Source organism: Vanessa cardui, chromosome 9, assembly GCF_905220365.1.
Source record: "Vanessa cardui chromosome 9, ilVanCard2.1, whole genome shotgun sequence".
Lineage (NCBI taxonomy): Eukaryota > Metazoa > Arthropoda > Insecta > Lepidoptera > Nymphalidae > Vanessa > Vanessa cardui.
The window spans coordinates 14,135,255-14,157,998 of record NC_061131.1 but is presented as its reverse complement, the minus strand read 5'-3'; the positions used below and the strand labels follow the sequence as shown (position 1 = coordinate 14,157,998).

General features: G+C 35.7%; 1 protein-coding gene across 3 annotated transcripts in view; it reads right to left on the bottom strand.

Annotated features, from left to right (window-relative positions):
• Positions 1-22,744, bottom strand: part of LOC124532209 (V-type proton ATPase 116 kDa subunit a 1) — a 35,106-nt gene that overhangs the window by 198 nt on the left and 12,164 nt on the right. For all 3 annotated transcript variants that reach the window (XM_047106965.1, XM_047106963.1, XM_047106964.1), the window contains 12 exons: positions 14,618-14,744; positions 12,903-13,079; positions 10,743-10,955; positions 10,060-10,210; positions 8,259-8,398; positions 7,362-7,598; positions 6,257-6,369; positions 4,227-4,375; positions 2,995-3,131; positions 2,069-2,155; positions 1,474-1,714; positions 136-268 (listed from right to left, as the gene is read on the bottom strand). In XM_047106965.1, the coding sequence (XP_046962921.1) occupies positions 136-268; positions 1,474-1,714; positions 2,069-2,155; positions 2,995-3,131; positions 4,227-4,375; positions 6,257-6,369; positions 7,362-7,598; positions 8,259-8,398; positions 10,060-10,210; positions 10,743-10,955; positions 12,903-13,079; positions 14,618-14,744 (1,905 nt within the window). The remainder of the gene's footprint in view (positions 1-135; positions 269-1,473; positions 1,715-2,068; positions 2,156-2,994; positions 3,132-4,226; positions 4,376-6,256; positions 6,370-7,361; positions 7,599-8,258; positions 8,399-10,059; positions 10,211-10,742; positions 10,956-12,902; positions 13,080-14,617; positions 14,745-22,744) is intronic.

Below are 22,744 nucleotides of genomic sequence, written 5' to 3'. Positions count from 1 at the left end.
TAAAGATTTTGATGACAGTTTTTTATATGGACAACAGCTGCGATCTTTAACGTTATGAGTGAGATAGAAGATATTATGTTTATGTTTACTCCTTCTGCCATTGCAATATAATTAGAGGGAGAAAAATATAGGTACCAGTGCAAACGCAGCGTGTGGAGGAAAGCGGACAGTCCCTCCATCAACACAAGGATGGACACGGAAATGGCGGCCCAACCGGCGAACACCACGTACAGGTATATGCCGCCCTGGTAACCGGCTGACTTCAGACCTGGAAAAACACGTAATAATAATAATTTATTGCAGCAAAAGAAATATTACAAATGAAGCTTAGGTATATAAATATATGAGTATACAAAATAAGTATGACTATTGTTAAATATGACTATTAGCTAAGTACTCTATTTACATGTGGTTTGACACTTTAAAATGAGTGAAACTTATTATCCTTTATGGGTTATTACATAAGCTGTGTTAAGGATAATTAGCCCAACCCCTAATGGAAAATTAAAAGTAACGTTAAGTAATATTTGCTATATTATAAATGAAAAATAATTTTACTTAATTTTCGTCAAATGATCGATTTAAGAAAATATACTTATGGAAAAGCTTTATGTAAGCCTATCTAGGCGGGTACCACCTACTAATGAGATAAAATACCCCCAAACAGCAATACTTCGGATTATTGTGTTCGGGATGAAGGGTGTAAGGAACAGTTAATATTTGTCAGCAGCAATATAATAATAATATGAGACAACATCACATACATTACTCTGATCCCAATGTAAGTAGCTGAAGCACTTGTGTTATGGAAATCAGAAGTAACGACGGTACCACATACACCCAGACCCGAGACAACATAGAAAACTAATGATAATCTACATCGACTCGGCCGGGAATCGAACCCGGTACCTCAGAGTGGCGTACCAATGAAAACCGGTGTACACACCACTCGACCAAGTTAACAGCCTGTAAATTCCCATTGCTGGGCTAAAGGCCTCCTCTCCCATTGAGGAGAAGGTTTGGAACATATTCCACCACGCTGTTCCAATGCGGGTTGGTGGAATACACATGTGGCAGAATTTCTATGAAATTTGTCACATGCAGGTTTCCTCACGATGTTTTCCTTCACCGCCGAGCACGAGATGAATTATAAAGACAAATTAAGCAAATGAATCAGCGGTGCTTGCTTTAACCCGCAATCATCGGTTAAGATGCACGCGTTCTAACCACTGGGCCAACTCTTACTGCACTGTTGGTGTAGTAAAGTAAAGTAAAGTAAAGTAACAGCCTGTAAATTTCCCACTGCTGAGATAAGGCCTCCTCTTCCATTAAGGAGAGGGTTTGGAACATATTCCACCACGCTGTTCCAATGCGGGTTGGTGGAAGCTTGTAAACTGGTTTCGTTATCTCTGTTGGTGTAGTGGTATCATGCAAGATTCCCACTCGACCATGGAGGTCGTCAATATGTCGTACCTTTGCGCAGCAGCATGTTCCACGCGACTTCGGCCAGTTGCGCATGCGCAAGCGACAGCGCCCACAGACGCAGGTAGGAGGCCGTGTGCGACACGCTGCCCAACACGTACTCGATGGTGTGGATGGCCTGGTGGATGAACACCTCGGTGATGTCGTCGTCGTGCCCGTGCGGCGCGGGCGCCGGAGCGCCGCCCGCCACGCCGTTCTCGGCCGCCGCTTCGATGCTCTGGTGGCCCTGGCTCTGCGGGGGAGACACGTGCGATTAACTTTATTTTACTGTCAATATAAATAACTTAGCTTACTTTTTTAATTAACTTACTTTAAGAAAACTTTTTGGCGTAATTATACAGGCTTACAAATTTAAAGACTTCATTTTTAATTTAATATATGACTAAAAAGAATATAGTACATTCTAATAACATAGAAAGTTGCTTGCTTTTTTTAGTCTTCAAATTCTTCTTCAAAGAATATTTATATTGTCCTTTTTAAGTGTATTAAAACAGATATACATTTAAACAATGAATTCCCTCTTAATATCAAGTACGTTTAATTTTTATAAAAAGGTAGGCAAATTAAGAAGTATTTCAACACTCACGGCACGCTTCTTTTGTTCCTTCATCAGGTAGTAGGGTTTGCCGAACAACATGACAGGGACGCACAGCAGCGCTAGGATCACGAAGAACTGACAAAGAAACACATTTCATTCATTAGAGAATACTTACATCATCAATTTCTACTACACAAACTCAATGTATACAACACAAACTCTCACAAACATGACTTACAATCACTATGCAGAAAAAAAAATTACCCTTGACTCTTATTCGTTTGGACTATAATTCTTTTTATGTTATATTTATACTGTACATAGCAACACATCAACAAATAAAGTGAACTGTATCCTCGTACAATAAGTGTAATATGTATATCTACTGTATCTGCTCAGTAAGATTTATTTTAAATGTCCTCGTTTTAACGCTCGCTCTCAGGATACTTTTTCAATACCTTTTTGTAAAACTAATTATTTCATTTTATTCTAAGATCTTGTAATAGTCATAATAGAAAATACAACCACATTGATCTGCTTAAAATAGTTAAAATAAATTTTATAATCTTGTAAAAAATACTTATTAGTAATTAACTATAACCATATTTACGTTAAAATTTTACTTTGTCATAAACAGTTATATTTTATCTAACATCTAAATTAGTCTACTTCCCTGTTAAAACAGTACTGGAAACTTAACTGACATAAGTGTTAAAATATGATTATTATATTAAGTTGTAATATACGATATGCTGTATGTTTCCCTAATAAATAAATAAATAAATACATAATTGATAGGCTTATGGTAGGAAGTTACCATTTACCACATATCATGAAATTGTTCATAGACACAGACTAGCGATAAATATATATATAATTGATAAACTTATGGTAGGAAGTTACCATTTACCACATAGTATAAAATTGTGCATGACACAGACTAGCACAGTATGAGCACAGAGCACAGTGGGTACCTTCTGCAGGCCGATCTGTCCGGCGAACATGGTGGGGTCGCACTGCGGTCGAGTGTTGGCGTCCGTCTTGAACAGCATCATGTTGATGAACGTGATCAGGATCGACGGCGCGCAGAAGCCGCTCGTCTTCACGATCTCTGCGATACATTTGTACACACGTTACACATACATATATATGTCGAAGAATGAGCAACGTCATCTATACGATCAAGAATTATGCCTTGATGTTACAGTTAATAAATTATTGAAGTTGACACTGGTATGAAATCGCTTTTGCGAAATGACAACACTGCATTCTTGGTAGCTGTCAAGCATTCGTTTGTTAATATCGATTTGTTCCGTAAAAATAAAATATTGTAAATTCCGTTAACGGTCTTATTTTTAAAATTTAAGTAATGGAAGAAGAGCGATCTGAGCCCGAACGTACGGAGGATGCGATATATATATATCATTATTAATAATTATTGATCCCAAAAGGGATTTTTTAAAGTACATTGATACTAAAACATTGACTTGTATTACATGAAATTTTTTGAAACAGGATTATACCCCAAGAAAGTACTATTGGTACTTTTTGTGGTCGCCTAAAGGCCACCTCTTAATAAAGGAATGAAACCACGAGCAAAAATCAAAATCAAAGTATACTTTATTCAAGTGGGCTTTTACAAGCACTTTTGAATCGTCATTTAACAATTAAGTGAAGCTACCACCGGTTCGGAAAGTAGATTCTACCGAGAAGAACCGGCAAGAAACTCAGTAGTTACTCTTTTTCAACATTTAAAAAAATACAGTCATGTTAGTTAATTTTTAAGTTAATACAATTATTAAATTAATATATCCTGCCTGGAAGTCAACAGGTATTAATTCCACGCTTTTTTATCATCTACAAAATCTTGTATCGAATAATACGTCTTTACAAATACATATATATATAATTATTAATAATTATTGATCCCAAAAGGGATTTTTTAAAGTAAATTGATACTAAAACATGTATTAGATGAAATTTTTTGAAGCAGGATAAAACGCCAAAGTACATTTGGTATTTTTTTGTTTTTGTGCCTAACACCTAACGACTATCTCTTAAAAAAGGAATGAAACCTAAATAAAAAAAAAACGAGCTAATTTATTAGACCCTAACATTCCTTATTCAGTAACATTAAATACAATTTAATTTGAGTACGGATCAATTAATAATCTAGATATCAAATCAGGATGACCGTTAAACTAACCTGGATCTTGGCTACCGTAGAAGGGAGGGGTGGGTCCATACGTGGTCCACTTGATGAACATCAACAGTACCATGTAGAAGAACAACAGTGTCAGGAACATAATCTGCGGTATGAATTCTACGTAGATACTGATGCGACGCTTGAAGTATCTGTGGACAGAGAAATATATCTATAAAAAGAACAGCTAACTTATTTTGACGTGACAACGTCTTAAAAATTAGTTTGGCGGGTGACACTTCAAGAAACTGCGTTACGCTCCGCTCACGTTATGCGCTCACAATGAGAGCGAGTGAGAGGCACGCGTGCCTTCCACTCGGGCGTGGTTAGCCCGCCTAAGAGCGAGAGAGACAGACATAAAAAGTGAAAGGCACGCGTCCCTTCCACTCGAGCACAGTTAGCCTGCCTGTACGCGTTAATATTATTTAACCACTCAAAGGTTGCCCGACTTTACGGGCAACCAATTTTTTGATCATTTGTATCTATCATACAATACACTTCATATGATGCCACTTTAAAAGTATCTGTTATTAGATAGTACGATGTTTTAATTAATACCAATGTAATTAAGATTGATCTAAAAGTGCAACGTCTATTAATCGTAATGAGAGAAAGTTTAACCTAACTGACTATATGGAGTAATATTAGAATATTTTATGTAAATATTTTAGAAATTATTAATGATAAATAAAAAATTATTCTCAAAAATATATATATATATTAATATTAATAATGTATTTGAGGATTCCTTAAATAGATATCAGTTAAGAATGGATTTTACGAAACTCTACCATAAAGAGGCTAAAGCGGGGGTTGGAAGTAAGTTTGTTTTCTATAAATTTCGCGCGGATAAAGCCGCATATATTTATTATATAAAGCAACAGTTTATAACAGATAATAGACATTCATGAGTAGTAAAATAGTTTAAAAATTTGTTGCCTTTCATATATACATATATGTCACTGTAAGATTACAATATTCGTTAAATTACAATCTGACGAGCCAGATTTTATTTTGTCGAAATATTGTGAACCGTGAGATATGATTGCAATTAAACGTATCATTTCACGCTATATTGTATCTGTCGAAGGAAGCGGTCAAATTGTGAACTGGCGTAGAACGGAATGCATCTCGCGCGCTGATTGGTTGAACGTTATATGCCCCCCGCTACCCCGGAATCCGCCATATTAATTCACCGTAAAATTGCAAATACCGTTAAACTATAATCTATTTCACGTTTATTCAATTTGCAATAATATAAATAAATATAAATATGAGACAACATCACATACATAACTCTGATCCCAATGTAAGTAGCTAACGCACTTGTGTTATGGAAATCAGAAGTAACGACGGTAACACAAACACCCAGACCCAAGACAACATAGAAAACTAAATGGTAATCTACATTGACTCGGCCGGGAATCGAACCCGGAACCTCAGAGTGGCGTACCCATGAAAACCGGTGTACACACCACTCGACCATGGAGGTCGTCATAAATATAAACAATGTTTATAAGTATAGTAAGACACAAATTAGATGTAGCATCGGAAAATGCAATGGAATGAAAATAAAACCGATTACCTACGATTTACACAACCAATAGAAATAGCTCCCTATCGCGCCATTCGACGCTATTCGTCGCTATAGATTCTTGCGTCAGAGAAAGCAAGTGCATGTAAATCGACGTGTCAAATTGACGAATATATTAGGTCATGTGATATTACAAGTTATTACGTTTGTGCGTTATTAAAGATCATATTCGCGTGAGAAATAAATATTGATAATTTGGGATAGCGTACTCAATTCGGATGTGATCGGTTTTACGAATTTTGCTGATGCGACATCTAAGTTGTGTCGTACTATAATCTTACGGTGACATATATAATGTACAGCTTGCCGGTTTTTTGAATCAAGTAGTACACTGTTCCTGTTGCATATTTCCGTTCCTCGTCACAAATTCACTTCCTCTGTTTGCAGGAAAGCATAACATAAGTAGGTAAGATATACATATATAAAAATATTTGCTTACATGTGATTCCAGAGCGACATGCAGACACCGAACAACATGTGGAATACTCCGATGATGATTGAGATCTTCATCTTGTAAGCGTTCATGAAGATAATCTTATTAGCTTCGGCCAGCTATAAACAAACATACGAAAATTATTATCACGAATATCACTGTACTACTCACCTAATTAAAGGTTTTATCAAATAATTTGAAAATATAAAATTACAAAAAGATATGAAATTGAAAATGTTAACATGTGTTGTCAATAGAAAATGGTCATCAATAATACGTAACATAATATATAAATAGAACAGTCAGAGAGTTTAACAGAAGATTTGAATTGAAATTTAAGTGGATATAAGTAGTTACATTATAGAGACGTTTTTGTAGCTTAATTTAGTAGAGCTAGTAGTAAATTGTACGGAATATGTACTGATAGTCAATTGTTTATGCATACTTCTCCTGCCATTAAAATGTACATGGACTTTAATCAACCAGTACACACCCAGATTTAGGTTTTAATAAATAAATTATAAATTTATTTGTGATTTTGAAATACTATTGTTTTTTTTATACTAGACAACATCACATGAATTACTCTGATCCCAATGTATGTAGCTAAAGCACTTGTGTTATGGAAATCAGAAGTAACGACGCTACCACAAACATAACCCACGACAACATAGAAAACTAATGAACTTTACATTGAATCGACCGGGAATCGAACCCGGGACCTCGGAGTGGAGTACCCACGAAAACTGAACACACCACTCGACCACGGATGTTGTCAAATGATTATAAAGTAAAGATGAATTAGCAATTGAGTCGAGATGGCCCAGTGGTTAGAACGCGTGCATCTTAACCGATGATTGCGGGTTCAAACCCAAGCAGGCACCGCTGATTCATGTGCTTAATTTGTCTTTATAATTAATCTCGTGCTCAGCGGTGAAGGAAAACATCGTGAGGAAACCTGCATGTGACAATTCTGCCACATGTGTATTCCAGCAACCCGCATTGGAACAGCGTGGTGGAATATGTTCCAAACCTTCTCCTCAAAAGGGAGAGGAGGCCTTTAGCCCAGCAGTGGGAATTTACTTGTTGTTGTTGAATTAGCAACACTGACCTGCCAAACGGGATCTATACCGAAGGCGTAGGGATGCTGCAAGTAGTCTTCCGAGTCGGGATTCAACTGTAGGGCTTTGTTCTCCCTGAGCGTGGACTCGTTGTAGTTGTTGCGCCAGGACGAACCGAATATGTTGAGACTCTTCGAGAATATGTCGTTGTATATGAGGCCGGTGTACATCGAGAACAGACCCATCAGTAGGACGATGTAACGACCGCCGAAGAATATGTTCCAGATCTGGAAAGAGAATACACGTCAATCGCATTCTGATTTATAGTTCTTTTTTTATTATTATATAAAAACTAACTTCGCTTATAGTAATTTATTTATGATTTTTTTACAGTATATTATTATTATATATTTTGTGAAAACCAAAACTATTATCGCGAACTTATTTCTTTAGTGTCTAGACTTTACTCACAGTATATATCGTTCGGTGTAGAACCAAGATAGCCTTAGGGCTTAGCACGTAAACCTTAGCCGATGATTACGGGTTTAAAGATGACCCAGCGCCTCAGTTTCGTGGTAAGGTCCAATTTGTGTGTACAATTCATCTAATACTGTGATTGACGGAGGATATCGATCGTGAGGAAACTTACAATAGCCAGAATGACAATAGAGTTTGGTAAAGTGAAGTGAGATGAGATGAGGTGAGGTGAGGTGAGGTGAGGTGAGGTGAGGTGGGGTGAGGTGGGGTGAGGTGAGGTGAGGTGAGGTGAGGTGAGGTGGGGTGAGGTGTTGTGAGGTGAGGTGAGGTGGGGTGAGGTGTTGTGAGGTGAGGTGAGGTGAGGTGAGGTGAGGTGAGGTGAGGTGAGGTGAGGTGAGGTGAGGCGAGGTGAGGTGAGGTGAGGTGAGGTGAGGCGAGGTGAGGTGAGGCGAGGTGAGCCTCGTTAGTACCTCGCTGTCGATCTTCTTGGCCTGCAGCGGCTTCTCCTTGTAGCACATCCAGAAGCCGAAGGCGGCCATGAGCGCGCCGTGGCCCAGGTCGCCGAACATCACCGCGAACAGGAACGGGAACGTGATGATCGTGTACGGCGCTGCCGACAGTTACATTGACATCAATAATACTGTCCACTGGTGACAAACTCAAACTCAAATAACTTTATTCAATATAGAAGCATTACACTTTCTTATTGATGGTCAATTGAAACACTACCACCGGTTCGGAAAAGAAAATACCCTGACCTGAGAAGAACCGGCGAAAGAAACTCAGCGGGATTTTTTTTTTTTTTTTTTAGTTGTCTCATATATTATTTAAACAATTTAATATGAGATGAAATAGCCAGGAGGCGATCGTTTCATTCCCAAGGTGTGCTATCGATCATAAACTACAGGAGGGCTACGACAGGAGGGCTGGTTCGTTATTTGCCCAGAGGAATTGCTGCTAGCATTCTTGCCACCATTCCACGCGGTCAAGATTTATACAGTAACTGTCGAATTGAATTGAATCGTGGAGTTAATACCTGTTGACATCCAAGCAGGATACATTAATTGAAATAATTGTATTTAATTAACACGACGTTGTATTTTTTAAATGTTAAAAAAGAGTAACTACTGAGTTTCTCGCCGGTTCTTCTCGGTAGAATCTACTTTCCGAACCGGTGGTAGCTTCACTTAATTGTAAAATGACGATTCAAAAGTGCTTATAAAAGCCTACTTGAATAAAGTTTATTTTGATTTTGATTTTGTAACATAACAATATACGAACTTACATGTTAAGTTTATGTGTATCTAAATTTAGATATTTTAATCCTATTTTGACAAATGGAATCAATCGGTAAGGGGCGTTCAAGTATAACGTAACGCAATTTGAAGGGGAGGGGGTGTCTCGTAAAACGTTACGATGCGTTACAGGGGCGGGAAGGAGTCAAACTCAAATTGCTTTATTCAATATAGAAGTATTACACTTTCTTACTGATGGTCAATTGAAACAGTAAGTACAGTTCGGAAAAGAAATACCCTGACCTGAGAAGAATCAGCGAAAGAAACTCAGCGGGTTTTTTTGTCTCATGTATTATATACAACAACAACAACAACAACAGCTGTTCCAATGCGGGTTGGTGGAATACACATGTGGCAGAATTTCTATGAAATTTGTCAGATGCAGGTTTCCTCACGATGTTTTCCTTCACCGCTGAGCACGAGATGAATTATAAAGACCAATTAAGCACATAAATCAGCGGTGCTTGCCTGGGTTTGAACCCGCAATCATCGGTTAAGATGCACGCGTTCTAACCACAGGGCCATCTCGACTCATGTATTAAATATTATATAAACATTTTAAATGAAATGAAATAGCCAGGAGGCTTTCGTTTCATTCCCAAGGTGTGCTATCAATCATAGGTCTCAAAAATCTTCAAAAATTGGGTTACGTAATGTTTTTTTTTTTTATGGTATAGGTTGGCGGACGAGCATATGGGCCACCTGATGGTAAGTGGTCACCATCGCCCATAGACAATGACGCTGTAATAAATATTAAGTATTCCTTAAATCGTCAATGCGCCACCAACCTTGGAAACTAAGATGTTATGTCCCTTGTGCCTGTAGTTACACTGGCTCACTCACCCTTCAGATCGGAACACAACAATACCGAGTATTGTTATTTGGCGGTAGAATAACTGATGAGTGGGTGGTACCTACCCAGACGGGCTTGAACGTTCCTTAAAACTTCGTCCCAGATTAGAATAGTTGTGCTCACCCGGGTTGACCTCGCGGTAGGTGGCGACTCCGTACGCGTAGATGAGGTTCTGGAAGGCGGAGGTGAATTTGTTGGTGCGGTTGTAGGTCGGCGGGTCCTCCAGCGTCTCCATGCGGTTCAAGATCGGCGGCACGGAACTGCCGCTGCGTTCCTGTATCACCAAACATATGATAAATGAACAATAGATCACCGTATGTTAATACGTGAACATTATAACCTACCTTTTTCTATATCTGTTTTCCTCTACCCTAAGGTTGCCTGGAAGAGATCGCTGTGTTAGCGATAAGGCCGCCTCTTGTACATCTTTCATCTAACCGTGTATATGTGTTTCTTTTTTACTGGTGTACAATCAAATCAAAATCAAATCAAAATACTCTTTGTATTTTGATTTGATTATAATCTACAGACATAAACTATCAAAAGTGTAATGCATTCGTTATACTTATTTAATTTTTCAGAGTTAATAATTCCAAAAAAATTCACTAATCCTGGAATCAGTTACGTTCGACCGATTATTTGAGTTCTTAGTTCAAGTTTTTATTAGATTGAGCCGAGCGCTCTTGTCTAACCTACTACTGAACACGCCACAAAAGACCAAACAACCAAAAAAGAATACAAAACCTAACGAAATTATGATGTATATATATACATTGTATAGAATAATCCAAGAAGAATTCCCTTACCGTTCCTCTCCTCAGAGCGAGCTGTATGGTCTCCATGTCCAGTGCGGGCACCCAGCACTCAGCGATCAAACATTTCTGGGTGACGTCCAAGTTGAATAAGTTCAGAGTGTGGTAGATGGCCTTGATCTTGCGCACCTTCACGAACCAGTTCTTGATGTTCTTGGCGGCTGCCACGAGGACGCGGTGACGGTGGTCTTGGGTTTGGCCGAGGACCTAGAGAACGAGACCAGAACCAAATAATACATCAAATTTCAATGATAACTCAATTGGTAAAACAAACATACGAGAACTGCACTGATTTTTAAATCTAAAGCAAAAAATTATTAACACTGCAAAAGATAGTTTTATACTGCTGCCGGTACGGAATGTTGATATTACCGGGAACTGCCCAGGCTACTCTGCCTTTGAGGAGAAGATTTAGAGTTTATTCCACCACGCTGCTTACATGTAGGTTGATAAATCCATATGTCGCAGAATTGCATCTTGAGACACATGCACGCACGGGAAAACCCAAATTAAGCACCTGAATAATTTTGTGTTACTCGCCTGGGTTTGAACCCGCAATTATCTTTAAAGACGCACGCGTTCTTACCACTCCAGAGAAATTAAGTAGCAATAGGGTAATAAAATTTCACACACAAGCTTAATACGATATTAATAATCTCTATTTGAATTTACACACTCGAGGGAACAAACAGATACATATGCTTCTAATTCAATGATTATTATTCTATTATTTATCTGACGTACAACTCAGGCTTTGTGACGATTATTTAAGAACGTTCAATATGCAATTGTTTTAGAAGATATTGTAAACCACGTGACGCGGAATGTAGTGACGATCGTAAAATAGATTAAATATGACGTTTATTTTGTAGAATTAAACCTTGAGATATTATTTTTAATGAAAAAGAATAAATCTGAGGAACAGTCATATTAAGCAAATGGCATCTAAATTAAGAAACTATTACTGTATAAATACGTTTCTGTTTTGTATACAATTTTAATTAATTTCAGCTCAACGCCGTTAGGTTGAAAGGAAAGAAAACGTAACTTGGCATCGAATAACATGGCTGGGTGCGTGTAGCCGAAGATAGATCACATCACATGGAGAGGCCTATGTCCAGCAGTGGACGAATAAGGGTTGGCAATGATGATCATAATTTAATGATAACGTTTACATCAACAATTACATGAATTAATCTATATCCCAATACCATGCGTTCGATTTCACTAGAATAATTTCAATTCACCATATTTGTATTCCTTTAAACGACAGATTAATAAAAAACACATTAATCGGAAAATGTTCAAGCCTTACTCAATTTAGATGTGCTTAATATGCGTGTAAGTAATAAAAATCTAAATTCATTACTCGAAGCAAGATTAAAGAAGGCCTTTGCCTTATCAGGATGTATCTGTACACAACTTTTTAGTATAAATATGTTATTAATTTGTCGAGAGATATTAATATTGAGATTGCGGGTTCAAATCCAGATAAGCACCACTGAATATTCAAGTGCTTATTTGTATTTATAAATTCATCTCGTGCTCGGCGATTAAGGAAAAGATCGTGAGAAAACCTGCATGTGTTCCACCAACGCGCATTGGAACAGCGCGGTGTAATATGTTCCAAACCTTCTCCTCAAAGGGAGAGGAGGCCTTAAAAACAAACAACAGCCTGTAAATTCCCACTGCTGGGCTAAAGGCCTCCTGGAATGCACGTGTGGCAGAATTTCTATAAAATTTGTCACATGCAGGACTCTCACGATGTTTTCCTTCACCGCTGAGCACGAGATGAATTATAAAGACAAATTAAGCACATGAAACAGCGGTGCTTGCCTGGGTTTGAACCCGCAATCATCGGTTAAGATGCACGCGTTCTAACCACTGGGCCATTCCGACTCTCTGGGCCATCTCGACTCAGGCTCCAGACGCAGAAGGCCTTAACTCAGTGGAAATTTTGCAGGCTGTTGTTGATTGTTATTAATAAAATCCATTTAGTAAAAAAACAACATGTTACAAAACTCTACTCGATAGTATTTATATTCCGGGCACGCTATCGACACGATTTGCATTTCATTTAAACATTGAGAAATACTTGGGGGGCTCCCAAATTCAAGAAAGTATGTTTCAATTTGACACAATCAAATTCCTTACCGTGTTCAAGTCCTCGATCCTGGTCATCACGCCCATAGCCATTTCGCGCCTGTCGGCCGGCGCCTCGGGGCAAGGGTACAGCGTCGCACGGAACCCTTCGCATATTTTCTTGACGCGCGTCTTCAGTTGATCTCCTTGGAAGAATATGATGAACACCGATTTGTATACTTGGTCCGACTGAAAGAGATTTGTTAATATCACTTATCTATATTCATTAATACTATAAATGTGAAAGTATAGTACGACACAACTAAGATGTATTAGCATCGGCAAAATTCGTAAAGCGGATCACATCCAAATTGAGTACGCTATCCCAAATTATCAATATATTATTTCTCATGCGAATATGATCTTTGTACAAACGTAATAAATTGTAATATCATATGACCTAATATATTCGTCAATTTGACACGTCGATTTACATGCACTTGCTTTCTCTGACGCAAGAATCTATAGCGACGAATAGCGTCGAATGGCGCCATAGGGAGCTATTTCTATTGGTTGTGTAAATCGGCAGTAATCGGTTTTATTTTCATTCCATAGCATTTTCCGATGCAACATCTAATTTGTGTCGTACTATAACTCTGTCTGTCTGTCTGCCGCTCTTTCACGACCAAACCGTTGAACAGAATTTCATGAAATTTCGTATGAAGCAAACTCCAAAAAAGGACATCGGCTACTTTTTTTTACCTAAACATGTCAACCAATTACCTGAATTCGGGGGGTGACTATTAGTATTATTTAAGTTGAGAGCCACTGTCAAATTTGTCATCTGTCCATGGTGATAATTGGTGCCGAACGCAACACAGCATAAACATTGACATTGTAACAAATATTAATCATCTTACGCCAATATGTCACCAACCTTGGGAACCAAGACGTTGTGTGTCTTGTGCTGACTCAAATCATCCGAACACAACACTAATAAGTGAAGTGTGTTTGTATTTATAATAATAATAATAAACACATTAAAACTTGTTATTCTTATCATTCTTAGAAAATCTGAATGTTTGCTGACTTTGACATTTGTTTCCTTATTGAATAACTCTTTGTATCAGCAAATACCATTTTTTGGAGATTTGTTATAAGATTTTTCCATTCTCTTAATTTCAATTTTAAAATACTTATTCACTATATTTTTGATTCAATATGTAATGTTGAAGTTCAGTACATTATTTCACATAATCGGAATAGGGCTCGTCATGGTTCAACCTTGGAATGAACCATTTAACTGTTCCTACAATAAACAGTCCTCTAACTTAACCTAACTCCTAAAGTAGGTAAACTATCTTCCATTTTAACATGAAATTGAAATGAGATATTTCAGATAAAAATCATTCAATTATAAGGATATACGTTGATATATCGTAACCAACATTTGGCTCCAAATTTAAACATCACAGACATTTAAATTTAAAAAGAATTTAATATTACAGCCAATAGTAGACGCAGACAACACTTAAAACGCGTATTCAAGCACAACAGAGAATATATATTGTTCATGTCGTACTACGAAATACGAAAAGAAAAATCGTGAGGAAATTATGTAATTAAACCCTAAATAGGAGGAAGCCCGTTCCTTTTACATGGTTTTACAGTTGTTTGCAAGACTCTCTGAGATAGAATTATCTACGTATATTGGTATGATGTAAACATTCAGGTGTCGCTTTCGCTCACATCTATGATATTCTATTTTAGGGAAAAAAGTTACTTACAGACGACGGATCCTCCAATGGTGTGTCGATCTCAGCCTGCCTGAGGAATACGTTTCCCCTACAAGCTCTCCATAGCATCCTCTCAAAGGCTGGTATACGCTCACGAAGTATAACACCAGCGACGAAACTGTGCGAATAAGATCATTAGAATCGGGAAATGTCGAGATCGTACACAACTCTACGACTACAGTAATGACAGATAAATAAGAAATAATAATAACTGAACAAGCAAGACATAATTACATTTACCCAATATTGGTGACTTGTACTAAAATGAAATCTCTAGTAAGAAAAAAATACTGAATTTTGAATTTCGAATACGTAATTTCACCATACACTTATGAGATCGAAATCTTATTGGGTTTATTTTTAATATTAAAAAATAATAATAATCACATTTCTGTGATTAATATTGATAAAATAAAATATTTTATTATAGATTTAAAAAATATATCAAATGAAATTAATAACTTAATATATTTACAATAAATACAGCATGTAAATAATATTTTGGATTAATAAAAAACATGATTCTATACAAATCAATATTATTTATAAGCTGTAAACAGGACAGAGTGATGTAGTGGAAACGAGTAAATATATTATAAGAAATTGTCGCAATATAACGTCTTGTATATATAAAAAAAAAAACTTCAATTCTTTTTTCAAACAATCTTCGCTTAGAATTGTATTTTATACAAAAACGAATGGAAAAAAACTATGAACACGATACGATACTCTGACGTTTAGGGAAATACCGTGATTGGTCCGACATTAAAATTATTGCAAAAAGTTTTTATTAAAAAAAGTAAACTTGACTTCTTATGATATAACTTAATTGTCATATTTTGTATAGTATTATTGGGTTTTCACAAAACCACGAATCAAAAACACAAAAAAAAAATCTTGCGATGTAAAAATAAATGTTTTGGTTTTTAATATATCTAAACTGAGAAGAATATCACAAAATTTTTTGTTTTTTTTCCATTGGAATTGTACTCTGATAAGATATAAGAGCATTCGTAATGGGAATCGTTACACTTATAAAAACTCACTTAACGTAAATAATATACCCACATATTATTATATAAAGTGGTCCATCAAGTACTTCCTGAAATATCAACCATCAATGTGACTAATATAGCTTCTTTATTACATGTATAAGTCGGATTCGTCATCTTTAAGATAATTGATCTTAAACATTAACATAACATTGAACACATAAATAAAAGTTATCATCTGTCCAAATGTACCGCTAATTGAGTTGATATTGTAAAAAATACCATCGCATCTAGACAAAGTAATGTAACGATAGTCAATTTCATTTTTAGATAGACCGTTTATATCCTTATGTTTATTGGTTGTAATTTATTTATAACTTTAATAATTGACGTAATTAATTGAATAAAAAAGCGAAGGATAATTTATCGTTGAATGCTTAGTCATAATTCCATGATCTTGTCCCCCACAGATCCCATCAAATTACAGAAAGTTAAATTATACAAATAGACGCATAACATTTTTGTATCGTATTTTCAAGACTAATTAAATGTAAAGTTATAATTGGTTCAGAAAATAGCTTCTATTATAACCCTCAAAGAACACTTGGTACCTATCCCAATATTCATATAATACTCCTGTAGCAACTAAGTCACAGTTCAGGAGATGATCCTTCGAGCCGGATATTTAGAGTAAATAGTTACCATTCCAATTAAGTTACGCTTTATTACCAAGTCATGTGGTAATTAAAGTTAATGGACAATAAAAAACTGCAACTAATTATCATTTCGTGATTGTCGTTTCGAATGGTTATCTAATATGACATGTTGAAAAAGGTATAATCATTAGAACAGGAAACTCTGAAATATAACTACATACCATTCGAATGTTTTATTTTATTATAATTTAATACTCGGTATAGGTATTGTCAGACTATAGACTTTACAGTACGGATTTTGTATTAAGTACCGACTTTGCCAGTGTACGTACTTCATCAATTACATTTTAAATTGTTTCACATTTGACACTTCGTAATAGATAGTTAATTTTACATTTTATTTTTCAAAATCATTAAAAGTCTACAATTATTATCATTAAAGCGAATAAAATATAAAAAATTAATCTATTCGATAGTAAAAAAGATCTTTTTTTACTTCACTAAGTATAAAACAAAGTGTACATAAGATCATAAAAAAAATTAAGTGTTTTTTTTATAACGAAATTATAAATTTAACTTTAAGAGATTAATTTTGATTTCGAGACATGTTTTCTATTTATCATTTTCGAAAAACAAATATAATAAAAATAATTTTGACCTACATTATCAATTTCTTGTCTTAAAATATCGAACTAGCCTATATCAACCTCGTTAGTTACAGTATAATAATAATACCTCATAGCCGTCAGCGTGTCACTGCGCTCCAGTTACACATATAATCAATAAATTCCCAAAGGTATTATCGATTGCTATCAGATGATCAACAATTATGGCGCCGATAAATATACCTGCAATATATCAGACGTGTCTTTGAAATCATATGAATGACCTAAATCCTCGTCAACCAGAGTACCATAAATATATTTTTATACGATGATCTAGTTTGTTATAATAAGGTTAAGTAAGAGCAACAATGTGACTAATATATCCGAGGTAACATATACATTAAAAAAAATGTAAAAAGTAAAAGTATAGTCAAGTAACAGCCTGTAAATTTCCCACTGCTGAGATAAGGCCTCCTCTTCCACTAAGGAGAGGGTCTGGAACATATTCCACCACGCTGTTCCAATGCGGGTTGGTGGAATGCGCATGTGGCAGAATTTCGATGAAATTAGACACATTAGTTTGTTATAATAAGGTTAAGTAAGAGCAACAATGCCATATAATTATCTTTGTTATTTGTGAGACATTGGTTTGGGTATGTTTTCGATACATATATAAATAGATGGCAAAAATACTCTGTTTCTTTTACGGTTATTTTCGATAGAATCGCCATTTCTGATCGGAACTTTCTCCAAATTTAACAAAATACTGTAACATATCGATACAAATTCGCCTATAAGAATCCATTTGAATGAAGAAAATTTATATTTTACGACGGGCGGAATAAAATCTTCCTAATAAACCTATCTATCTATCAATATGATTTAGCCGCAATTCCTCGTTTAGAATCTCAATCGTATGCAATTTGAGGGTTTGACACGTCTATTGTTCGACACACGATTCGCATAGAGGAAGATTAACGACTAAACATAATGCAAGGTCTCGTATTGTTCTTCATTACGGTAATTTATCTCTTAATAACCCACAATGGCTTTACAAATTTTTGTGACAATGGTCTGTGAAACTACATTCTATTTCGCGTTATGTCAATATCATGCTATATCATGCTAATAAGACAGTGTCTTATATATTATCTGTCATTGGATATTTTACAAGGCGGATATTTTTCCATTACACTTTTCAGTATTGATTTGCAAACATTTTTCTAATTCTGCGAGTCATTTATGACAATTTTGTGTAAAACAGCCACATCATACATACTGCTAGCTATCTATCTATCCTTATTTAACCAATCGTCTCTAAGAAACATTTTTAAGTTAGAATGTTGGATAATAGATTAATTACCTTTTTAAGTAAAACTATGTTATTTACTACATTAAGTAACCTCTGGCGACCTATTTTATAACCAAGGAACATTTTGGTGATTATTATCATTGGTCCGCTTCGGGTCGAATGACGAATGAACTAAATTTTTGGTTGGTTGTGTATTGAAATCAGCAAGCCGCTGTCTTAGAGCAAATTGACATGAGTCATTAGGACCATTTGCTTGTCGTTCATGTTTTAAATTTAGACAAGATAAATATCTGTAATTCATCACTTCGTATGATGACTTACTGACCGATTTCAGTCACGGCGTCGAATCTTAAAAGAAAGTAGTCAACTGCGAAGGACAAAATTACCACATGTACGCACAAATATGTGCTTAAAGAGCAAATTAACTACAGAATTGTGAAGATACTGAGATGTTCATCACAATAAAAACATTTTACTTTTAGCTCAAGACCTTGGGTTCTGCAATATTACTAGCTTGTCCCAAGACAAACAAAGCAGACAGTTGTAATGAAGATATAAAAATCGCAATCATTTTTTTTTATTCTTCATAAATAAGCCACAACTGCATTCAAAATTTTACATCATAGTTAATTAATTGTATTTTGCGGTTTTTAACACGATACATCTATTTATTTACGATGACGTATAATATATTTTATAACACAATAACAAAATGGCAATAGCTTACTACAATGCTTATATGCTTATGCTTTCGTTTATTCATGTAATCACGTGAAGGAATGAGTAACGCTTGCTCTGAATGTGCATTGTTTGCAGAATGTCTAAATTAACCTCCTTAGCGTTCGTGTTTCCCTGGTACGTTGATAGGTATCTTCCTTGCCATATTCATCATTTTATATTTATTATCGACTGAAGGGCAAAGTTCTGTTATAATATGCATTTTGTTAGAGTGAATTTTAAACACAAATCACTTCTTGATTGAATTCAATTACTTCAAAAAAGGAGGACATTCCCAATCCGTCATCATCATCAATTCAATAATCAGTCTATATTCATCCAATGATAGACAAGCCCAAAGCGCGTTACTGAGCCCGATCTTCGGCCCTTCTGATCTAAGTTATAACAGATCTCTGTAGAAATGTTATATTCAAGTATTACTCTTTTGTTGATTAACAGATTTCGTTCTCAGTAGAGCCTCAAGGTCTCCTTGAAGTTAGTTATTTGTTATTTGATAATTTATTTATAATTCAGTTTTTATTTGAAACGTACGTTCAGGCATAATTGTAGTTGTATTTAAACTGTTAATTACAATGCCATCTGACCAACAACTAAATAGAGTAAATCGATTGGCTAAAAGATCGTTAATCTCATCGGACGTAACAAAAGCGAATCTGCAGATGTCATTCAGCTAGTTTATCATTTCCAGCGTTCCGCTAACGTTAACACTTTTGCCGCATGATTATGCATATATTATCAGTAACAGCTTTGATTATTAATATGTATAGATATTGTTACCAACGAGAACGCGTCGCAAAAAATAATGGCCAACTGTTGGCCTGTTGGCGTGTACACGCATACTATTAAAGTAGTATGACGTTTTTCGTGTGTCCAGCGTAGTTGTCACACACACCAAGACACTGAAGTTGGCTCGTTTATTTTAATTATTTTGTTATCTTAGATTAAGAATATGTCAATGGGAAGAGAGAAGGATAAAAAAGTAGATGTTTTAAAGTTATATTTTCCAAAAAAATGGCGCTTCAGCTTTTCGACATTTAAATAATCTATTATTTAGATATCTTTCATGTTATTTAGTAAAAATTTAAACGTGGAATCTTAAACTACATTTTTCTGGTTTTATATGTTTATTAAGAAACAATTGCCGACAATTTTTTATCGCTATTTGCTCAACGTTTTGAAGGTATTAACTCATGGACGTTTAATTTCGGTATCATTTTCTCTCGTGTCTGTCTCTGACATTGTAACTTGACACAGGCACGAATCCAAGGCGAGGCGTTTGAGACGAATTTAAAACATTTATCAAATATTTTATGTACGTACGTATCTTGTCTTTATGTTTTAAATTGAAACAGGATTCAGTTGAGCGTGAAATTGAGTTGCCGTCGAAATTGATCGGGGAACCACCGTATAGTATAAACAAAATTACATTCGTCTGGTTTATTTCTGATTTCCTCAAACACACATGAAATTTCACATATAATTTCAACCTAAGGACACTTGACATAAGGGTGATTTTTCATCGTTACTGAAATATTGGGAGCGTTTTTAGATTTTATGATTTATCCAAAGGATTTTGAGTGCAATTTAGTTTGACAAAGTCGTTTCAAAATGATGTAATATAGGGGGCGTTTCACCTTGGCACAGCACCAAGTCTGTCTGTGTAACGTATTATTTTATTTAAGTTTAGGGTATCTTCTCTTTTTGGAATGTGCGACAGGCGCCGGACGAAGGTCATTATTAGAATGTAAAATACAATAACTAAAATACCAAGAGGCGTACATAATACATTACATTACTTTACATAATGTTCTTATAACTGAACACAGTTATTAGAATAATTATTTCATTAGTATCGAGTACAATACATTTTGGAACATAATAATATCACGTAACGTTTATTGTCAGTTCATAGTTAATTTCGTATGATACAGTAGCGTGCAAAAGTTTTGGGCCATCCTATTTTTTATAAATATTGCGCAGCAATACGAAGGTAAAATAAATAAAAACAGCCTATTATAACAGACATTTACTTATTTTCGAAAATAACGATTTATATACATTGATATTATTCTCAAATAACATTTTTTTTTTCAAAATATTTCTATTAATAACTGTTTAACGTATCGGGTCACACGTTATTATGTAAATAAAAAATCAAAAACCAAAAATAACAAAGGTGAATTAAGGATAAATGTTTTCTATTTAATTATTTGACTTAATACTTTGTTGCCATGCCCTTGGCATCGATGACTGCAGCGCACCGATGGAGCATTGAGTCAATTAACTGTGAGATTCGGTCTTTTGGCAATTTTTCCCATTCTTTTCGCAAATGATTCCACAATTCTGTCTTATTGGAGTGATTTTCCGTTCCAACCCGAACCTTTAGGTCTTGCCACAAGTTTTCGATGGGATTTAAGTCGGGTGATTGTGACGGCCAGGGTAGTACACGGACTTTTCGGCTCCTAAAAAAATTTTTGACAAGACGCGAAGTGTGTTTTGGATCGTTATCTTGCTGAAAAATCCAACCACGAGGCAAATTTTTTGTCGCAAATGGAAGCATGTGGTCTACCAGAATATTCTTATACATTACAGCGTCCATATTACCTTGAATTTCCACCAGCGGACCAACGCCATCAGCAAAAAGTGCTCCCCAAACTTTTATGTTCCCACCACCGTGTTTCACAGTGGGAGTCTGATACCTTACATGATATCTAGTACCTGTTGGACGTCTTACGTACTTCTGACCATCGCTTCCAAACAATTGGAATTTCGATTCGTCAGAAAATAGCACTTTCCGCCAATCTGATGCTGTCCAGTGTTGATATTTTTTTGCGAAGTCCAACCTAGCCTTCTTATTTTTTTTGCTAATCAATGGTTTCTTCACGCCAATACGTCCAATCAGCCCCACGTCTTTCAGGCGTCGAGACACCGTACTGCGACTAATATTGGCTAGATTTTCGCTGCGTAATTCACGTGTAACATCAGCTGCAGTTTTTCGCGGATCGGCAACACACTTTCTTCTTATAATTTTGTCGACACGAATTAAAGTTTTTCGCGGCCTACCGCTGCGTTTTTTATCGCACAATAAGTTAGTTGTTTTATATTTGGAAATAATACGATTCACAGTACTTTTACCAACTGATAAAGCCCATGCAATAAAACGTGAGCTTTTTCCCTCTGAAGAAAGCTTAATTACAATTTCGCGAACCTGAATGTTCGTGTGTTTCGGCATCGTGGCCACAAGATGGCTACTTTTCCTTTGTGGAATATTTTTTGACACCAGCAGGCATAAACAATTAAACAAACCGGGAGTACAAAGCCGAGGCGTGTAGTGGCCCGAAACTTTTGCACATCAATATCAGTTATTTTACGTAGTACACGTAAAATATGCTACGAACCAATCAAATGTTTGATGTTTTCGTCTATATTCGAACTATCTTACATATTTTAAACGATAGACCAATGAAAAAAAATGTCTGTTTTCAATCAAATGGAAAAATCCCAGTGGCCCAAAACTTTTGCACGCTACTGTATATAGAAGTACTTAAATGAGCCATCAATTAAGTACTAAGTTGACCAAAGATGGATTGCTTTGACATAAAAAAACGTGACGTACGACAATTTCTTTTTTTTACTCGTTTACAACTAAGTCAATTTCTCCATGATTAACATAACTCAATGAAAGTATTGACTAACTTATACCATTTATTCAGAGCGTGCATTATTACCTGATTTAAATAAATAAAAAAATAACAAATTCAGTCTTACATCATACTGCTTAATCCAAATATCTATTGTAATTTATACAATTTGTA